The 18,527-nt window shown below is 53.6% G+C and overlaps 1 protein-coding gene across 1 annotated transcript; it reads right to left on the bottom strand.

The window, feature by feature from the left end:
- Positions 1-3,862: 3,862 nt before the first annotated feature.
- Positions 3,863-16,011, bottom strand: PHC2 (polyhomeotic homolog 2). The gene is given in 8 exon segments (XM_032232277.1): positions 3,863-5,544; positions 8,203-8,367; positions 8,370-8,484; positions 8,989-9,130; positions 10,534-10,648; positions 11,092-11,215; positions 12,137-12,345; positions 15,641-16,011. Coding segments are annotated over 7 exon segments (972 nt in total). The 5' UTR covers positions 12,293-12,345; positions 15,641-16,011; the 3' UTR covers positions 3,863-5,389.
- Positions 16,012-18,527: the final 2,516 nt, after the last annotated feature.

Below are 18,527 nucleotides of genomic sequence, written 5' to 3'. Positions count from 1 at the left end.
ATATATGAGAAATGATCACTTTTTAAAAGTTGCTTGTATTCTCTGTTGTGGAAAGCAAATAATAAAATGTCTTTTCAATCTTGGGCAGGACTTGGCGTAAGGGGCTCTCCTTTTCGGGGGCAAAGCTGGGAGGCTGTTGGGCCCTGGCGAGGGGGGGGGGGTTTGAAACTCCAGGTTTTGGATTTTTGGTTTTATTAACATTTATATGCCGCCCTTTTCCCTGAGGGGACTCAGGGCGGCTTACAACAATGGAGGGAAGGGAGTGCAAGACAAGACTTAAAAGAAAAAGAACGTGAATAAAAGAAATTAACCATAAAAACACACCATTCACTCACATTCGGGCGGGGTGAGAGTAATCCTATCCCCAGGCCTGACGGGGATAGCCAGTTCTTGAGGGCTGTGCGGAAGGCCTGGACGGTGGTGAGGGTACGGATCTCCACGGGGAGGTTGTTCCATAGTGTCGGAGCTGCAACTGAGAAGGCTCTCCTCCGCGTAGTCGCCAGTCGGCACTGACTGGCGGATGGAATTCGGAGGAGGCCTACTCTGTGCGATCTGATGGACGCAGGGAGGGTAATTGGCAGGAAGGCGGTCTCTCAGATAGCCCAGATCCACTACCATGGAGCGCTTTATAGGTGGTAAGTAAAACCTTGAAGTGCACCCGACGATCGACAGGTAGCCAGCGCAGCTCACGGAGGATCGGTGTTATATGGGCGAACCGTGGTGCGCCCATGATCACTCGCGCGGGCCGCTTCTGAACTAGCTGAAGTCGTCGGATGCTCTTCAAGGGCAGCCCCATGTAGAGCACATTGCAGTATTCCAGCCTAGAGATCACAAGGGCTCGAGTGACTGTTGTGAGAGCCTCCCGGTTCAGGTAGGGCCGCAACTGGCGCACCAGGCGAACCTGGGCAAATGCCCCCCTGGTCACAGCTGACAAGTGATGGTCGAAACTCAGCTGTGGGTCCAGGAGGACTCCAAGTTGCGGACCCTGTCTGAGGGGTATAAGTTTTGTCCCCCCCAGCCTGATTGATGGAACGCTAGCCGAATTTTTGGGAGGAAAACACAACAGCCACTCGGTTCTTTCCGGGTTGAGCACCAGTTTGTTAGCTCTCATCCAGTCTTTAACAGCCTCAAGGCCCCGGTTCATCACGCCACCGCTGTCATTGAGTTGGCACGGGGCGGACAGATACAACTGCGTATCATCCGCATATTGGTGGTACTTAATCCCGTGCCTCCGAATGATCTCGCCCCAGCGGTTTCATGTATATGTTAAATAGCAGGGGGGACAGAACCGAGCCCTGCGGCACCCCATAGGTTAGGGGCCTCGGGGACGATCTCCCTCCCCACCAACACCGACTGCGACCTGTCCGAGAGGTAGGGGAGAACCACTGTAAAACAGTGCCGCCCCCCCACCTCCCGCAGTCGTCGCAGAAGGATACCATGGTCGATGGTATCGAAAGCCGCCGAGAGGTCAAGGAGAACCAGGATGGAGGCATGGCCTCCATCTCTGGCTCTCCAGAGATCATCGGTCAATGCGACCAAAGCGGTTTCAGTGCTGTAACCGGGCCTGAAGCCAGACTGGAAGGGGTCAAGATAGTTAGCTTCCTCCAAGGTACGCTGAAGCTGTAAGGCCACCACCTTCTCAACAACCTTCCCCGCAAAGGGGAGGTTGGAGACTGGACGATAGTTATTAAGAATGCTGGATCCAAAGACGGTTTCTTCAGGAGGGGCCTCACCACCGCCGCCTTAAGCGCGGTGGTGGGGAGGTGTCCCTCCCGAAGAGAGGCGGTAACAACCGCCTGGATCCAGCCTCGTGTCACCTCTCTGCTGTTGGCAGTCAGCCAAGAGGGACAGGGTCCAGTATGCAGGTGGAGGAACTCACAGCTCGCATAGCCTTGTCCACATCCCCGGAGGCACATCCTGGAACTCAACCCAGAGATGGTCTACCAAGTTATTCCCCTGTCTCGGCTGGATCTGCGGGGGTGGAGTCCAGTTCCGATCGAAACCGAGCAACTTTGTCCGCCAAGAACTGACTATACTCCTCAGCCTTACCCTGCAGGGGGTTCCCCGTCTCCCTCCTATTTAGGAGGGAGCGGGTTATCCTGAACAGGGCGCCGGGCGAGACTCGGCGGACGCTACCAAGGAGGCAATGTGTGATCTTTTGGCGGTTCTCAATGCCCAAATATACTCCTTGGTGCAAGCTGTCAACAGTGCCCGGTTCGATACGGACCTGTCGGACCTCCACAGGTGCTCTAGGCGTCTCCTCCGGCGCTTTATCTCGCGGAGCTCCTCGGTGAACCAAGGGGGCCTCCGCGAGCCGTTGACCCGGAGGGGCCGTAGTGGCGCAATTCGGTCCAGAGACTCCGATGCCGCCGAGTGCCAGGCCGCAGCAATAGTCTCCGCCGAACTGTGGGCGAGAGCATCTGGAATGACCCCAGCTCCGTCTGGAACCTAACAGGGTCCATCAGTCGCCTGGGGCGGAACCACCTGGTCGGTTTCTCTCCCCACGGTGGGGGTTTGGCCTCCGGAAGTCTAGCCTCAGTAGGTAGGGTCTGACCACGACAGGGAATGATTCATTTCCCCTCAGACCAAGATCATAACTCCACTGCTCGAGAGGAATACGAGGTCGAGTGTGTGCCCCGCTAGTGGGTAGGGCCTCGAATTACCTGGGTCAGGCCCATGGCTGTCATGGAAGCCATGAACTCCTGCGCTCCGTCAGTGTTCACCGAGCGAAGGCAGATTGAAGTCCCCCAGAACCATTAGTCTAGGGAACTCAATTGCTAGCTCGGCTACTGACTCGAGGAGCGCAGGGAGGGCCGCTGCAACACAGTTGGGAGGCAGGTACGTTAGCAGCAAACCCGCTTGACCCTTGAGGTCCAACTTCACTAGTAGGGACTCACACCCGGCAAGCTCCGGAGCAGGGATCCTACGAGGAGCTAAAGACTCCCGGACTACAATAGCCACACCGCCACCCCTTCCCTGGGCTCTCGCTGATGAAGCACCTGAAACCCATCTGGGCACAGCTCTGCGAGGGGGACTCCTCCCTCCGTGCCCAGCCATGTCTCAGTAATACATGCCAGGTCTGCCCCCTCGTCTACAATCAAGTCCCGGACGAGGGGAGCCTTATGAATAACAGACCTGGCATTTAGCGACAGCAGCCTGAGACCAGGGTCCTGATTGCTCACCCTCTGACCTTGGAGTGGGACTCATAGGGCCGGAAGGAGGGATCTCTGCGATATAGCGAACCCTCCTTCCCCGGTAATGGCCAGCCCTAAAGTCCCCGCCATATCTGCCTCTCCCTGTTATGACCGCAATGCTCCGACTCTCTCCCGTTGACACCCACCCCTCCCAAAGGCCGAGCTCTGCATTCACAAACAACACGCTAAGCTCCCAAAACCTTGAAGCAGCTTGCTTAGCCGACTGTTCTCATCACAATGCCCATCAGACCAAAGCAAAGGAGGTCCTTGACTTATGACCATGAGGGGAGCCTCCCCGTTACAGGCATAAGCCATGATGGTCGCCACTCTGAGTGGCCTGGTTTTTGCAACCTATTTTTGTGGCGGTCGTTAAGTGAATCACTAGTTTTTTAAGCTAAATCCAGAGCCCGTCAGCAAACCGGGACACTGCGACTGTCATAAATGCAGGGTCGTTGTCAAGTGCCTGAATTTCGATGACGTGACCACAGGAATAGCGTAAAAAAATGGTTGTTAACTTTTTTTTTAGTTCACTTGCAACTTTAAACAGTCACTGAATGAATGGTCGTAAGTCAAGAACTACATGTAACCACGAGGACCAGTAGAAAGTACCTTTTTACGCTGTCATAGTTTTAAACAGCTGCTTAAAGAGACGGACATAAGTCAAGGACTAGCTGCATTGGCGTTTTTAATTTCATAAAGCTGACCGGCGTTATCCAGGACAGGATGGGCTACAGAACATAGCAATGAATTCAGCCAATCGCCAACAGGGAGGTTGATTTCCGTTGTGCTTTTTTGGGGGGGAAGACCAAGAGAAGGGGAAATTGTTACGGAAACGGATGCCTGGGGATTCCAGTCCCATCATCCACACAGTCGGTCTCCGCAGCAGCCAATGGCATGTCCAGGAGCAGCTAATTCCGTAGGAGAACTAGGAATGAGAACGCCTCCGAGAAACTACGCCCAAATCTTCCCGTACAAAAGAAATTGGCAGCCGATCCAGCGCACAGGGTATTTTCACCTCCCCTTCCCCAAAAAGAGACTCCCGGAGGACATCGGATAGTTTCAGCCCTCGAGGCTCAGCAGACGACCATTTTTAAGACACCTTATTTTTTTCCCAAAGATGTTTATTAAAAACCAGGTGATGGAAAATTTCTCGCAGCCCGGAAGGCTTCGGTGAGTGTCCAGCACACGGGGGAAACGAGGCGCTGCAAACTTGGCGACCACGGAGGGACACAGCTCAGCTGCACTCCCACGTGGCTCCCTTATCCGTCCCTGATTGCCCCAGGCGAGCCCAGCCACTCCTGACTCCCCTGAGGCCGGCCCCATCTCCCAGAGAGAAAACCACCCCTCCTGCCCTCCCCCCCCCTTGTGGGTTTTTCAAATTGGTGTGTGTGTGTGTGAATTGATGCTTGTCACAAACTCAAAACGTTTCTTAAGGCAGCTGGGAAACTGGTCTCCCCTCCATGGAATCGCCCCCCCCAAGCAGATGTTTGAAAGAGGAGGGGGAAGAACCCAGGACTGGCTGGTTTGTGGCCCACTCCCCATTTCAAAAAAAAAGCAGAGGGGGGGGAGAAGGATGGACGGCAGGAAGAGGATGTGTTCCCGTGAGGAGGGGGCTTTGTCCATATTTCTGCGGGGCCATTTCTGCCTAGGAAGGGGGCCCCGGACCCCGATGAGCCTGAAATAGCTGCCTGGGGGGTGGGTGGGAGTGGGGGGGCAGAGAGAGATGGGGAAGTGCACTATGTGGCACCCATAACACACACACGCACACACTTTGCTACACAAAGTTTAAGGCAATGGTCCAGTTTGGCTTTGAGGTTCCCGAGAGGCTTTGTGGGGACGGAGGCTGAAAAGGGCCTGGTGGCCCCTCCTCTTTCTCCTCCGTCCAAGGGGGGGGTACTACTTTCCTCCCCCCCATGTGGCAAGGGGAGGAGCAGGTGGGGAAGCTACGGACTATTTGTTCTTGTTGTCGTCATTATCGTATATACACTGCCCCGCGGCACTGCCCTGCCTCGAGGCATCAGCAAGACGAGGGGGGGGGTTATCTGTCTCTTCTCCCCGTCCCCCCCCTCGTCAGGTCAGCGGGGGCTCTTTGTGCTCAAGTTACCTGGTGGGAGGAGGGAGTCCTGGCCCACCTGAGCTCCCCCCTCCCTCCCCCACAATGGTCCGCCATGGCCCAGCCCCAGCCCCGCCGGCTCCTAAGAGTCCTTCAACATACAGATGCGGGCGTAAATCTTCAAGGCGGGCCCTAACTTGATGTTCATGGCGCTCATGAGGTGGTCTTCCTTCAGCAGCAGCAGCGCCTGCCCATCAATCTCCTGGGTGCGGAACTCGTCCGCGATCTCTTGACAGCCTGCGAGGGGAAGGGAAACCCATCAGCTTTTCTCTTTCAAATCCATTCACAAAGACACATTCCTTTAAACACCATTAGCATTTACCTATTGAGTATTGATATTTATCACTATCTTCTTGCAAATATAAAAAACCCACAGTTGGGGTCACCCCCCCTATCTCCCTCTTATTTGCAACAACCCTACTTCCTTCCGTCTTCCAACCTCCCTTCTCTGCCTTCTTCTTTCCTCTTCTCCTTCCTCTTTTCTTCTTCCCCCCTCCTCCTCTCTTCTCCTCCTTCTTCCCCTCTCTCCTACTCTTAATTCTCCTCCCTTACTTTCTCTCCTTCTCCCTTTCTCCTTTTCCCTCCTCTTCCTCCCTCCTTTCTTCTTCCCCTCTCTTTCCCCCCCTCTCTTCTCCTCCTTCCCCACTCCTCCTCTTACTTCCCCTCCCTTACTTCCTCTCCTTTTCCCTCCTCTTCCTCCCTCCTTTCTTCTTCCCCTCTCTTTCCTCCCTCCTCTCTTCTCCTCCTTCTTCCCCTCCTACTCTTACTTCCCCTCCCTTACTTCCTCTGCTTTTACCCTTTCTTCCTTTCCCTCCTCATCCTCCCTTTCTTCTTCCCTCTTCCCCCTCCTCTCTCTCCTCCTTCTTCCCTCCTACTCTTACTTCCCCTCCCTTACTTCCTGTTTTTTCCCCTTTCTCCTTTTCCCTCATCTTCCCTCCTTTCTTCTTCCCCCTCTTTCCCCCCCTCCTCTCTTCTCTTCCTTCTTCCCCTCCTACTCTTACTTCCCCTCCCTTACTTCCTGTTTTTCCCCTTTCCCCTTTCCCTCATCTTCCCTCCTTCTTCTTCCCTCTCTTTCCCCCCTCCTCTCTTCTCCTCCTTCTTCCCCTCCTACTCTTACTTCCCCTCCCTTACTTCCTCTGTTTTTCCCCTTTCTCCTTTTCCCTCATCTTCCCTCCTTTCTTCTTCCCCTCTCTTTCCCCCCTCCTCTCTTCTCTTCCTTCTTCCCCTCCTACTCTTACTTCCCCTCCCTTACTTCCTCTGCTTTTACCCTTTCTTCCTTTCCCTCCTCATCCTCCCTCCTTTCCGTGTTGTGCCCTTGCTCATTTTCTTTCTCTGATGGATTCTCGGGGTGGGTCATTCCAGCGATCCCGACTTTATATTTACGTGAAAATAATTTTCTCTGTAACATTCTACTTCCCCGTAATAAACCACTCGTGCCATTTTTGGCTTTTATACTTGTACTTTTAATGCTTTTCTATTTTTTTCTCTTCCGCTCCCCTCCATTTGATAATGTGTCGGCTGAGTTGTTTATTCTATGCAAGCTCAAGAGACTTTTGTCCCCCTCCAGCACCCCAACTTCACAATCCCCAGCGACCTAACATGAAGGGCAGGTAGCTTTCTTGACATAAAAAAAACAATAACTGTAGTAATATAGTTCCTTGTGTAGGTGTGGGTCACCCATGGCCCAGTTCATAACAGGGCATGCAGAGCCACGCTGAACCACACAGGAGAAAACAAACTCCTAAAACCCCATAACATCCTGATAGTTCGTAACATAACATCCTGAGATGTGCCCTACCAATGACGCCCAGGATTTGACCATATATAGACAGAACTTCCCTGAGCAGTAGATTAGAAATTGTACTTTTACAGGCTGTTTTAACCACATGCTGATTGCTCCTCCTGCCTTTGGTCCTATCTCAATAAAAGGGGCTCTCAGACCCCCAATCTGGGTCGCTCCATCCCGAGAAAGGTTGTGTCCTGTCTTTTCTCCACATTGGCCTCATGGACGAACCACGGGAACGTTACAAATAACCGGGGTACAAAAGATGCTCTCAGGACTTTGAGGAAGGCTAAATCACCCTACAGAGCTCAGGAACGTTACTCTATTGCTGCGGAGCATGGCAGCAAAAGTTTGCAATCCAGCCAGAGTTCTTTCTTCTTCATCTTATACCTGACAAAGACAACCGAGAGTTTCCACTTCATCTTATACCATGGTGCGCCAAAGTGGTGCAGTGGTCAGAGTGCAGTACTGCAGGCTACTTCTGCTGACTACCGGCTTGCCAGCAATTTGCAGTTCAAATCTCACCAGGCTCAAGGTTGACTCAGCCTCCCGTCCTTCTGAGGTGGGTCAAATGAGGAGCCAAAATTGTTGGAAGGGGGGGGGGGGCGCAATAGGCCGACTGTGAACCGCTAGAGAGGGCTGGGAAGCACTATGAAGCGGTATATAACTGCTCTTCCTTCCCTCCCTCCTCCTTCCTGTTAGAATGCAATATTGCAGGCTGATTCTGCCCGCTGCCAGCAGTTCGATCCTGACTGGCTCCAGGTCGACTCAGCCTCCCGTCCTTCCGAGGTGGGTCAAATGAGAAACCCGATTGTTGGGGGGAGGGGGAGGGGGCCAAGAAGCTGACTCTGGAAACTGCCTTAGAGAGGGCTGTGTAGCACTGTGAAGCGGCATATAAGTGTAAGTTCTATTGCTACACCTAACAAATTTGAGACAGGGCCATAATTTGAATTTGTGGCCCTTGTTTCACTTCTGGTGTTCTCTCAAAGTCCTCCGATCACCTTTCCCATTGGGGGAGGGGGTTTCTCACGTAGGGCAATTGTGGCCCAACGTGGGGTAAGGAGACAGGATTCCATTTCTTGGGACCTTCCCGAGGTTGGCCCATCGCTTACCGGGCAGGGAGTGGATGAATTCGTACACGTCCTCCACATTCCACTTGGTGGGCTCGCTCGGCAGGAAGTGGCGTTCCAGATCCCGCAGACGGACATCCGGCAGTTCCATGTCTCGCTCGCCCTGGCGCCGGCGTGAGGCGGAGGAGCTGGCCGAGATGGGGGAGAGGGCTCTTCGTAGCTGGAGTTGTCCGAGCAGCGGCTGGAGTCCTCTTGTCCGTGACCGAGTTGGAGAGAGCTGGGAACCGCCACGGGAGCAGAACTGGGGGGCAAGGAGGCCGGTGCCTACGGGCCCAAATGGGACACAAACCAGATTGACAAGAGCTGCTTTCACACCCGTCCTCGCTCAGAAGGAGAGACCGTCTGTACGGAACAACAGGTAGTCCTCAACGTACGGCCACAACGGAGCCCAGAATTCACGTGAAGTGAAAAATTTGTTGTGAGTTTTGCCCCATTTTACGACCTTCCTTGCCACATTTGTTAAGTGAATCACTGAAAGTGTTAGATCAGCAACACGGCTGTTAAGTGAGCGAAATGCCAAGTGTGCAAATTTTATTTCACGTGACCAAGGGGAGCGGCAGTGTGAAAAACGGCCGGTAAGACACTTTTTTTCAGTGCCGTCGTAACTTCGAATGGTCGCTAAACCTAACTGTTGTAAGTCGAGAATTTACCTATAAGACCGAAAAGGACAGAAGCACAATCCGAATTTGTTCCGAATTTCCCTCTCTTAAGGAAACGCCCCAAAGTCCGGGTGCCTTGAGGCTCCTGCCCATCCCCCACCAAGCTAACCGTTTTTTTGCTTTCTTTCGTGAGCGGGGGAAGGGCTCCCTTGCAGGGTCGGCGTCGGCAGTGCGCAGGCGTGTTCGGTTTCTGCAGCTTGCTGCGGTCCGGATGGAAGAGTCCCACTCGCTTGGTGCAACCCACATTATACCTAGGGGAGGGGGACAGAGAGGTTAATACGCTGCGGTGGAGAAGGAAGAGCAAGTCTCCCCTCTGAATCTAAGCCAGGCCCGACCCTGCTTAGCTGGGAGACCTTCGTGTCCGAGGACTTCGCTCCCTACGGATGTCTGGACATTCCTGGCGTTGGTCCAAGAGAGGAGGAGTCTCAACTCGGATGGGTAGGAAATAAATTTGATAATTACGGGTAGTCCTCGAGTTACAACAGTTTCATTTAGTGACTGTTCAAACTTAAAACGGCAGGGAAGAAAAGTGACTTATGACCGTTTTTTCACACTTATGACCGTGTATGGTCACCTGATGAAAGGCTGCTTAACTGACTCATATTTACGACGGTCACAGTGTCCCGAGGACCCCTCTGGGGACCTTCTGACAAGCAAACTCAGTGAGGGAAAGCAGGTTCACTTCACAGACGTGTGGCGACAACCGCAGTGATTCACTTAGCAACAGAAGGTCGTAGAATGGGGCAAAACTCTCTTAAATATCACACTTGGCAACAGAAATTTGGGGCTCAGAAGAAAAGATATAAGAGATATAAAAAGAACAAAAAGAGGGGGGGGGAATCTAGGAACAGTTGATGAGTAAAATTAAATATATTAATCATGGCAATAGTAGATGTGAGCAAATTATAGTAATACTTTTAAATGTGGAAATTAATTATGTTAAATGTTTACATTAAAAAATGAATTTGAAGAGACATTTTACTTAGGGATAACAGATGGAAAGGAAATGATAAATTTGGTTTATCTCCAAAGGGAAGAAAAAATGGCAGTGTTTATGTACATAATAAAAATTAAAAGTTGGAAAATATGAGAAGAAAATAAATACGGCTAAAATTGGAAATGGAAAAGGAAATATAATGTAGAATGAATTATGTGTACGTGAAAAGGTTAAAGGGGGAAAACCGGACAACGCTCTGTTCACAAAAGAATTTTAATTATGTAACAAAACATTTTAAAAAAAACTCGTTTGCAAAGGAATTTTGGGCTCAGTTGTGATCGTAACCGGAGGACTACATCGGATGCCATCCCAACGCATCTGCAGCAGCCCAGGATGGAGTGTCGGCATTGACACAATCCCCGTCAGTCAATTGCAGAAGGCAGCTCCACTTGGGACCGCTCGCATCCTGCCACGAGGCCTTTAACGCCATCACACAACTACTGCTGCCTCTCGCACCAGGTCCTTGGGGGGGATGGGGGACTCAACAGGTGGGCAAAAAGGGCCAAACTCCAGCCTGAACCCCTGAGGGACTCTGAGGGCCAAGCGTAATGGAGGCAAGGGGCTGCCCTTCCCGGCGTTAAACCTGGTTTAGGGTTTGCCCTGCGATGACGGGCAAAGGGGCCCAAACCTCCCAGGGGTTTTGGGGTTCGGAGGTACCTCTTGGCACACGCTGTGGAGCAGAAGCGCTTCGAACGCTTGAATTTGTACGCAAAGTCCAGGCGGCCGCAAAGCTCGCACTTCAACTTTGGGGGCGACGCCTCGTCTTTGGATTCTGGGGGGAGGGGGAGAGAGAGCAAAATATTTCAGTCAAGGCCAGGCACAAGGAGACACACACACACACACACACACACCATCCCGAGGGCCGCACAAAGGGGGCCAGTTTGTTGCAGGGCACTCCGGGAGGAAGGAAGGAAGGGAGAGAGGGAGGGGGGAGCAATGCAGGAAGACCCCTGTACCCCCCCAATTTTTAAAGGATCAGGAAAACGACTCCCAGCCCCATAATTTATGCACCGTTCAGACCCTCTGCAGAAGCGAAGAGACATGGGGGGGTGGGGGAAGGTAGGTAGGGGTGGAAATTGGGGGAGGAGACCCTTGGCAAACGAGGGGTTTTTCTTCTGCTTCCGGAGCCCTCCCGAGGCACCACCCGGGCTCCAGCCGAGAGGCGTTCTGCGCATGCTCAGAGTTCCCCATCTCCCCGTCCTTCCCCGGACGCACCTTGGAGGTAGGGGTCTTCCATCTCGGAGTCGGTGGTGGTCTCTTGCAGCTGGGGCTTCTCCGCCAGAACCGCCTGTGCATACTTTTTCTTCAGGTTCCCCACCAGCAGGGAGGATCGGCCCACCTGGCCGGAGAGGAGCAAGGCCGGGATTTAGGGAGCCCACCCCCCACCCCCACCAGAAACAGACTTTGGGGGGCCAGCAAGAATTGAGAGTCAAGGAAAAGGCTGGAGCTCTGGAGCCCCTGCCCACCCCTCCACCCTCAAAATGAAGCCCCTCCCCCAGGCACTCCCCACTTCCATCCCATCCCCCCCCCAGGCTCATTCTGCACCCCATCTAATTTTTTTCTTTTTAAAACCCCATTTCAGATGGGGGGCAGAGAAAGAGAGATAGAGAGAGGGGGGAAGGAGAGAGAAGGACAGAGGGAGAGAGAGAGACAGAGAGGGAAAGAGAAAGAGAAAGACAGAGGGAGGGAGGGAGGGAGGGAAAGAGAGGGGGGAGACACACAGATAGAGAAAGAGACACACACAGAGAGAGGGAGGAGAGAAGGAGAGACAGAGAGGGGGGAAGGAGGGAGGGGGGAAAGTGAGAGAGAGAGGGGGGGACAGAGAAAGGGAGAGAGACACACACATAGAGAGAGGGGGAGAGGGAGAGAGGGGAAGAGAAGAGGGGAGAGTGAGAAAGAGAGAGGGAGAGATACACAGAGAAAGGGAGAGAGAGAGACACAGAGAGAAAGAGAGACAGAGAGGGAGGGAGGGAGAGGGGGAAAGAGAGGGGAAGAGAAAGGGGAGAGAGAGAAAGAGAAAGAGAAGGGGGAAGAGGGGAGAGTGAAAGACAGAGACATAAGAGAAAGAGAGAGAGAAAGAGAGAGGGAGAGAGAGACACACACAGAGGGAGAGGGGGAGAGAGAGAGAGAAAGAGAGTGGGGAGAGAGAAAGACAGAGGGAGGGAGGGGAGAGAAAGAGAGAAAAAGAGGGAGAGAGAGAAAGAAAGAGAGGGAGAGAGAGAAAGAGAAAGAGTGGGGGGGGGGAGAGAAAGAGACGTACCGGGAACGGTTCAGCCCCTTCCTGGATGACGAAGCCTTCGATCAGATGCGTCAGGATCTGGGGCTTCACGATGGCTTGGGGGGGCAGCTTGTTCTCCCCGTTCTGGGGCAGGGCGCTGGGAACGCTGGAGGGAGCACTGCCGTTGCCTGATGTCATGCCGGGGGTGCTGGGGTCTGGGGGCGTCGTGCGAACGCTGCCGGGGGTCGCCTCTGCCGGGGGAGGGGGGAGGGAGGGAGGGAGAGGAGGGGCAGGCGTGAGGAGGCAGGGTTCGCAGACAAAGGCAGAGGCCCGGGCGCAAGGCAGCCCTGCCCCTCCCGCCCTGCCCTGATTACCATACAGCTGACTCCCCCCCTCCCCTTTGCCCAAGACCCACGCTGGACAGCCCCCAGCCCCCCCAGCCCCTCGCTCCAGAGGCCGGAGGAGCTCGGCTACCCAACAGCCCTCTGAGCGGGGAGGTTTTCCTGACCCAATTTCGGTAGCCTCCTCGGTGCCAGTAAGACTACTACTAGCCCTAATCAATGGGTAAAACTAAGCAGTTTCTTAGCACTGATGATGTCGCCTAGTTGGGTCATGAAACGTCTGCAAAAACCCCCCACCCCCCAAGGACCCCTCGTTTCAACCCTGAGCTGCAAAGATTCCCTTCTGTGCCAACCCTGATTGCGCCAGGAAGCTCCTCCGGGTGTACAATCCCCCCCTCCCTCGTTTTAAATTCAGCTCCCAACGCACTGACACCAAAGGGACTAGGAGCTTGAAAGCCATGCCGGCAAGCACAAAAACCAGACCCACAGGCTTGGGAGTTTCTTGCGGTCCTAGTCGGGCGAGGAGGTAGGAAAGTCACAAGACAAGGACTGGGCTCTCCTCCTTCCTGGTCCCACTTGGGGAACCAGGTTTTTTTGGGGGAGTCGGGAAGCGTTTGAAGCCTCGAAAGCTGCTTGCCTCTCTCCCCCACCCCAAAATAACCCAAAAGGGGGGGGGAGCCTAATTATAGAACAATCACAACTAAGCGAGACGTGGATTCACCCAAAAAACGGTGCATTTCGGGGGGGGGGGGGAAATGTAAACCCTGAAATGAAACCAGGGACGTTTTCCATCCTGGGCTCTGGGATCCAAAGAGGTGAGGAAGGGGTGGCAAAGTGGTACCCCAAATTTCCAGTCGCCGAGGGATGTGCCACGCCCATCACTTCATACTTGCAACTCAAGTGTGCAAATTTCGGCAGGGCCCAGATGTATTTTTTTATAACGACGTTCTGTTGTGATCTGACATGAAAAGTTACAAGATTTTTGAGGATGGTTATTTCTGGGATAAGGAGTGGCTTGGTGTGAACTCAGTGAGGACTAGAAACTTCAGGAGGCTGTGGAAAGGACACAAAGCACAGTTCCCACCTGTTGCTGCCTACCTGCGTGGCTAAAAATTTCCCCTTCCTCTGATTGCTGATTTACGTTGAGTAAATGGTTTTATAGAAGCAAACAATCAGAAAACCGAGGCGTTCACTCATACGTAGCTAAATAATAAGTAAAATAAAACACATTTAACAAATGAAAGTCATTCGTGGGAACACGGAAGGCGCTTTGGGAGACGTATACGCAGCTTCCCGGTTGTGTTTCTTGTTTGAAACGGGGGTTTGTAATGGTGGTTATGTTCCTTGTTTACAAATCCTACATTTGGGGAGGGAATTCCAGTGTCCAAAAACATGTGATGCCACTATGCCTTTTCCCTCTTAAGCTCTCTCCCTCTCCCAAAAACAAGGCCTATAACCCAAATCACCCAGCGGTAACTCCAGACCAGTTGGGGCAAAGAAGGAAGCATTCTTGGCCGGTGCAAAGTAGTGCCAAAAAATAACAAAACCACCCAGGTTTCTGGACCTCATGATGTCCGAAGCAGGATGTTTACACAGGCAGAAAGCGTCGGTTGTAAACAAGAGAAATTCTGGCCAAAAAGAACAACGGCCATTCACGGAAGGAACCACCCGCCGTCTCCACAAGGAATTGTGGGGGAAATGAGGAACTGGGGGCCTCGCATGTTTACACACAATTTTCTGCTCAAAAAGCAAACTTAGATTTGCAAACGAGAAAAAGAAGGAACCGATTTCTCCTTCCTCTTTTATTCCGCAGGAAGCAGAGGGAGACGTTGAGGCCTGTAGCTCTCGCTCAGGAGTTCCAAGCTGACACGCACAGGGCTTTGCACGCCAAGCCGCCTGCCCCCTCCACACACACACACACACATGCATGAGCGAGCTTGTTGCTCGCTCGCCCGCCTTTGCAATGCCCCGGGAGAGTCGGCACTCCCTGCTCACGCGCCTCCCCGGCGCAGCAGCAGCAACGCATGCAACCTTCACAACAGAAGCCAAGAGGCGCCCTTTGCAAGGCATGCTGGGAGCCCTTCTGGGTCAACAAAAGACGCCCAGCTGCCCACCACGGGCAAGGCTCCTGCGGGAAGAAAGCTCCGCCAGTTGGCCTTCCTCCTGCTTGGCTTGCCAAAGGAAGAACGGCCGAGCGGCACCGTTTGGGGAATCACATACGCACGCCTCTCGTCTTGTCCCCAAAGTCCAGCTCAGGAATTGGGAGACCCAATTCTTAGCAATAGCAATAGCAGTTAGACTTATATACCGCTTCCTAGGGCTTTCAGCCCTCTCTAAGCGGTTTACAGAGAGTCAGTGTATCGCCCCCAACAACAATCTGGGTCCTCATTTTACCCACCTCGGAAGGATGGAAGGCTGAGTCAACCCTGAGCCGGTGAGATTTGAACCGCTGACCTACTGATCTAGCAGTAGCCTGCAGTGCTGCATTTAACCACTGCGCCACCTCGGCTCTTAAAGCCACCTCGGCTCTTAGCTCTGTCGTACCCCCAAAGTAAGCCTCCCTGGTGGGAGCAGGGGGTTGGACTAGAAGACCTCTAAGGTCCCTTCCAACTGGCGTATTCTGTTTTCCTGTCTTGGGAACGAGGTGTGATTGTAAGCCAAGGACCGACTTTGTGCCTCTAGTACTAACCAACTCAAGAGGAAGAGGCTTTCTAAACAAGAGTTTGTGCATGTATGTGTGAATGCTGAAAGCCCCATCTCGGTTAGTTGGTTAGCCAGGTTCGAAATCCCCACCAAACCACGGACTATCTCTACGCAAATAAAACAGTTGCTAGGACATGGGAATCTTGAAATACACAAAGCTGATCCTTTGAAGCAAATTCCCTCCCGGCGCTTCTAAAAGATTTAAGCAGACAGAAACATTCCAAGAATTCAGACACGTGCAAAAACTCACATAAATCTCATCTAAGGATTTCAGCGAAGGTACAAAGAAGGGACAAAAAATTTAAAAGGAGTCCAGAAAAGTCCCAAAATATTCTGATTTACAGTTTGGGGGGGAAAAAACCACCAGCAGCCGGCGGATAAATTCCCAGGCCGGGCAGGAGCTGTGTTTTCTCCATCAGACCACCAAGAGTTGAGCTGACACATGAGAAGCCACAAAGGCAGGGTCCAGGCAACGCCCCTTAGCCCCCCTCCCCAAAGTTACTTTAAATCCGGCTGGTGAGCAGGAAGGGTCTGCAAAACAGGAATCAAAGGTTTTGATTGGCCGGATTAACCGTGGTTGCACAAAGAGGGCTGGACTAGAAGGCCTCCGGAGGTCCCTTCCAACTTTGTTCTTCTGTTTTTCTGCTCTCCAAAAAAAAACGGAAGGGGAATGCTCAGCGTCACCACAGCGCATGCGCAGGGAAGGAAGCGCTGGCACGGAAGCCCTGGCAGGGAGGGAGGGAGGGGGGGGATTGAGTCACAACACAAAGGGAGCCACCCCTCACTCAGCTGTGAGCCTGGAATTGTTGTGGTTTTCTGTTCTCACGCTCAGGATTTGGGGAGCGGGCTTTGCTTGCTTGTGCCCCCCTTGCACACTCGATGCTGCTCTCTCGGTGCAAATCCACCCAGGCTGGGCTCTGAACCCCGCCCCCCCCCCCTCACACACACACACCCCTCCCCAAGCGTGGCCCTAATCCAATCAGACTCGGCTGCCTCCTTTGAGACGCCATCTGGACTCACAATGCAAATTCGAGCTGGCTTGGAAAGCAACGGAAGCCCCTTCACCCAACAAGCCCACCCCCCCCACTGGGGATTCCTGGCCATGTGGTGCTCCCACCGGAAGGACGGGCCAGCCAACCCCTCCCTCCCTCCCTCCCTGGAGAGCTGGAGGGGCCCCAGGCCGCATCTCTGCAGGAGTCACCACTGTTCCCTTATTTATCTCGTGTTTATTTATCTGCCGCCCACCCATCTCACACCGAAAGGAATCTGGGCATCTGGCTGAAGGCCTCTCAGAAGCAGCCTCCCTTCAAAACAAATGGGGGGGAGGGTCTCTTTTAGGAGAGAAGAAGAATTCACCCCCACTTAACTTGTTACTGGGGACATTTAATCAATTCTCTCATTGCAATCTCTTGAGACGATGAAATAGTAGGGTAGGGAGGGTCCTTGGAGGTCCTCTAGTCCAACCCCTTGCTCAAGCAGGAGACCCTCAACCATTTCAGGCAGGGGGCTGTCTCCTCTTGAAGACCTCCAGTGTAGGAGCCCCCACCCCTCCTGGAGGCCAGCTGTTCCACTGTCAGGAAGTCTCCCCTTAGTTCCAGGTTGCTGGAATTGGGTTCAAAATTGATTTCCGGAAGCAGAGGATCGGAGGGGAAGGGCACCACAAGGGGATCTACTCAGCGATGGACGGGAAGGACTGTTTACAGTCGTAAAAAGCTGGCTTTGCGTCCTCCCCACCCGCCAACCACCCGCCACTTCCTGGAAACGAGGATCCTCTGACACACACACACACACACACACACACACAGCTCTGAAAAACCGCCTGAAAACATTGAACCGATCTCACTCAAAACAACACGGCAGTGAGCCAAGGGACAACATTCCTCCAGGAAAGACCAGCAAACTTCGGCCATGGAGGGCCCGAAAGGATGATTTTGAGCAAGCCGCCCCCTCCCTCCCTCCCTCCCTCCCTCCCGGTCTCACCTCTTTACAGAATTAGCTTCTCCATAGGTGACCCAAAAGCCATTTTACCCCCACATTCTTTTAGAGAGAAGTTGTGGAGGGATGCACAATGGGGAGTGGGGGGGAGACACACGCCATCGCACACCAGAAAACAAAACCCCTCCCCGGCCTCCATTTCCTTTTTCTGGCAGCCCCCTCCCCTCGGGGTCTGCAGAGGAAGGAACGGTGGCTTCCCCCAGAAAGTCACAATTTTAGGAAGAAGTTTGGAAAGAAAAACCAGGGGGAAGGGGAGCTGCACACCTGGTGGGGAGGGGGCCTCCCTTGAGCAGGAAGGGAGAGAAAGGAAATCAGTGGGGCACTGTGATAAAGTCCCCCCCCCCCCAAACACTCCTTCGTGCTGTTTCTCACCTTAAAGTGTGCGGACTTCAACTCCCAGAATCCCCCCCAAGAATGAGATTCAAAAAAAATATCACTGAAAAAGTTTGAGAAAGAAACTCAAAGCAAACAATCCCCCCCCCCCCAAAAAAAAGAGATTCTGCTGGGTAGAAGAGGGCGAAGTAGAGAGAAACAGGCTTGCAAGTTTCTGTAACCAACAGTAAACAACCTTCCTGACAACATGCGGATTCTCTCCAGTGTCCCCACTTGGCCTCCCTCAAAGGGCTGGCAGGGAGGTTGTGTTAAAAGGAGACCATTCAGGTTCAGCGACCCAGTTTACGACCCCTGCACCAAACAAGGACAGCATCTGTTGGGGGAGTTTGTGACTCCGGGCTAAGGTCAACACCTGGGTGTTTTGATAACCCAGGTCAGGCCTTGGGGGCTGTGTGAAGGGTGAGGCAAATCAGGGGAAAGATTTACAGAGGGCACGGCTGGGGGGCAGGGGCTCCGACTGGCTAGCCCCCAACCTATCCCCCCCCCAAAAGGCACTCCCAGCTCAAGAGAAGGCTGGAGAAAAGCACCATGGGCATTGCAGTCCCAAAACATCAGAAGGATTCATTCGGGGGGGCCAAGATGCTTCCCATCTGAAAGGGGCTCCTGAAGCCATTTCAGACTATGCCACCACCCCCTCTTGCCCCCCCCCACAAGAGAACACACTCCGGGATGGGAGTTGTAGTCCAAGCCAGGCCAAGGAGGCCCCCAAGTCCCAAGAACGGCTGTGACTCAAACACGCCTTTCTAAGAGCCCCGAAGGGGAGCAAACTCCCGTTTCTCCGCCTCACTCAGGACCCCCAGACCCGAAAGGAGCTGGCCGGCTGGGAAGCATGGGCCCTGGAGTCCCACAAAGGAACCCACCGCGCTTTCCTCTGCGGGCAGCAGCCCGTTTCCCAAGCCAGGCTTAGCGATCAGGTTCCCACGCGGGGCGGAGCAGCTGCTTGGCTCCCCAGGAGACCCCCGGCCCTCCGGTCTCCCCCCCCCCGGGGAAGGAGGCGGGGC

Source organism: Thamnophis elegans, chromosome 15 (genome assembly GCF_009769535.1).
Source record: "Thamnophis elegans isolate rThaEle1 chromosome 15, rThaEle1.pri, whole genome shotgun sequence".
NCBI lineage: Eukaryota > Metazoa > Chordata > Lepidosauria > Squamata > Colubridae > Thamnophis > Thamnophis elegans.
Note: the sequence above shows the minus strand (reverse complement) of the source record. Positions and strands in the feature narration are given on the sequence as shown.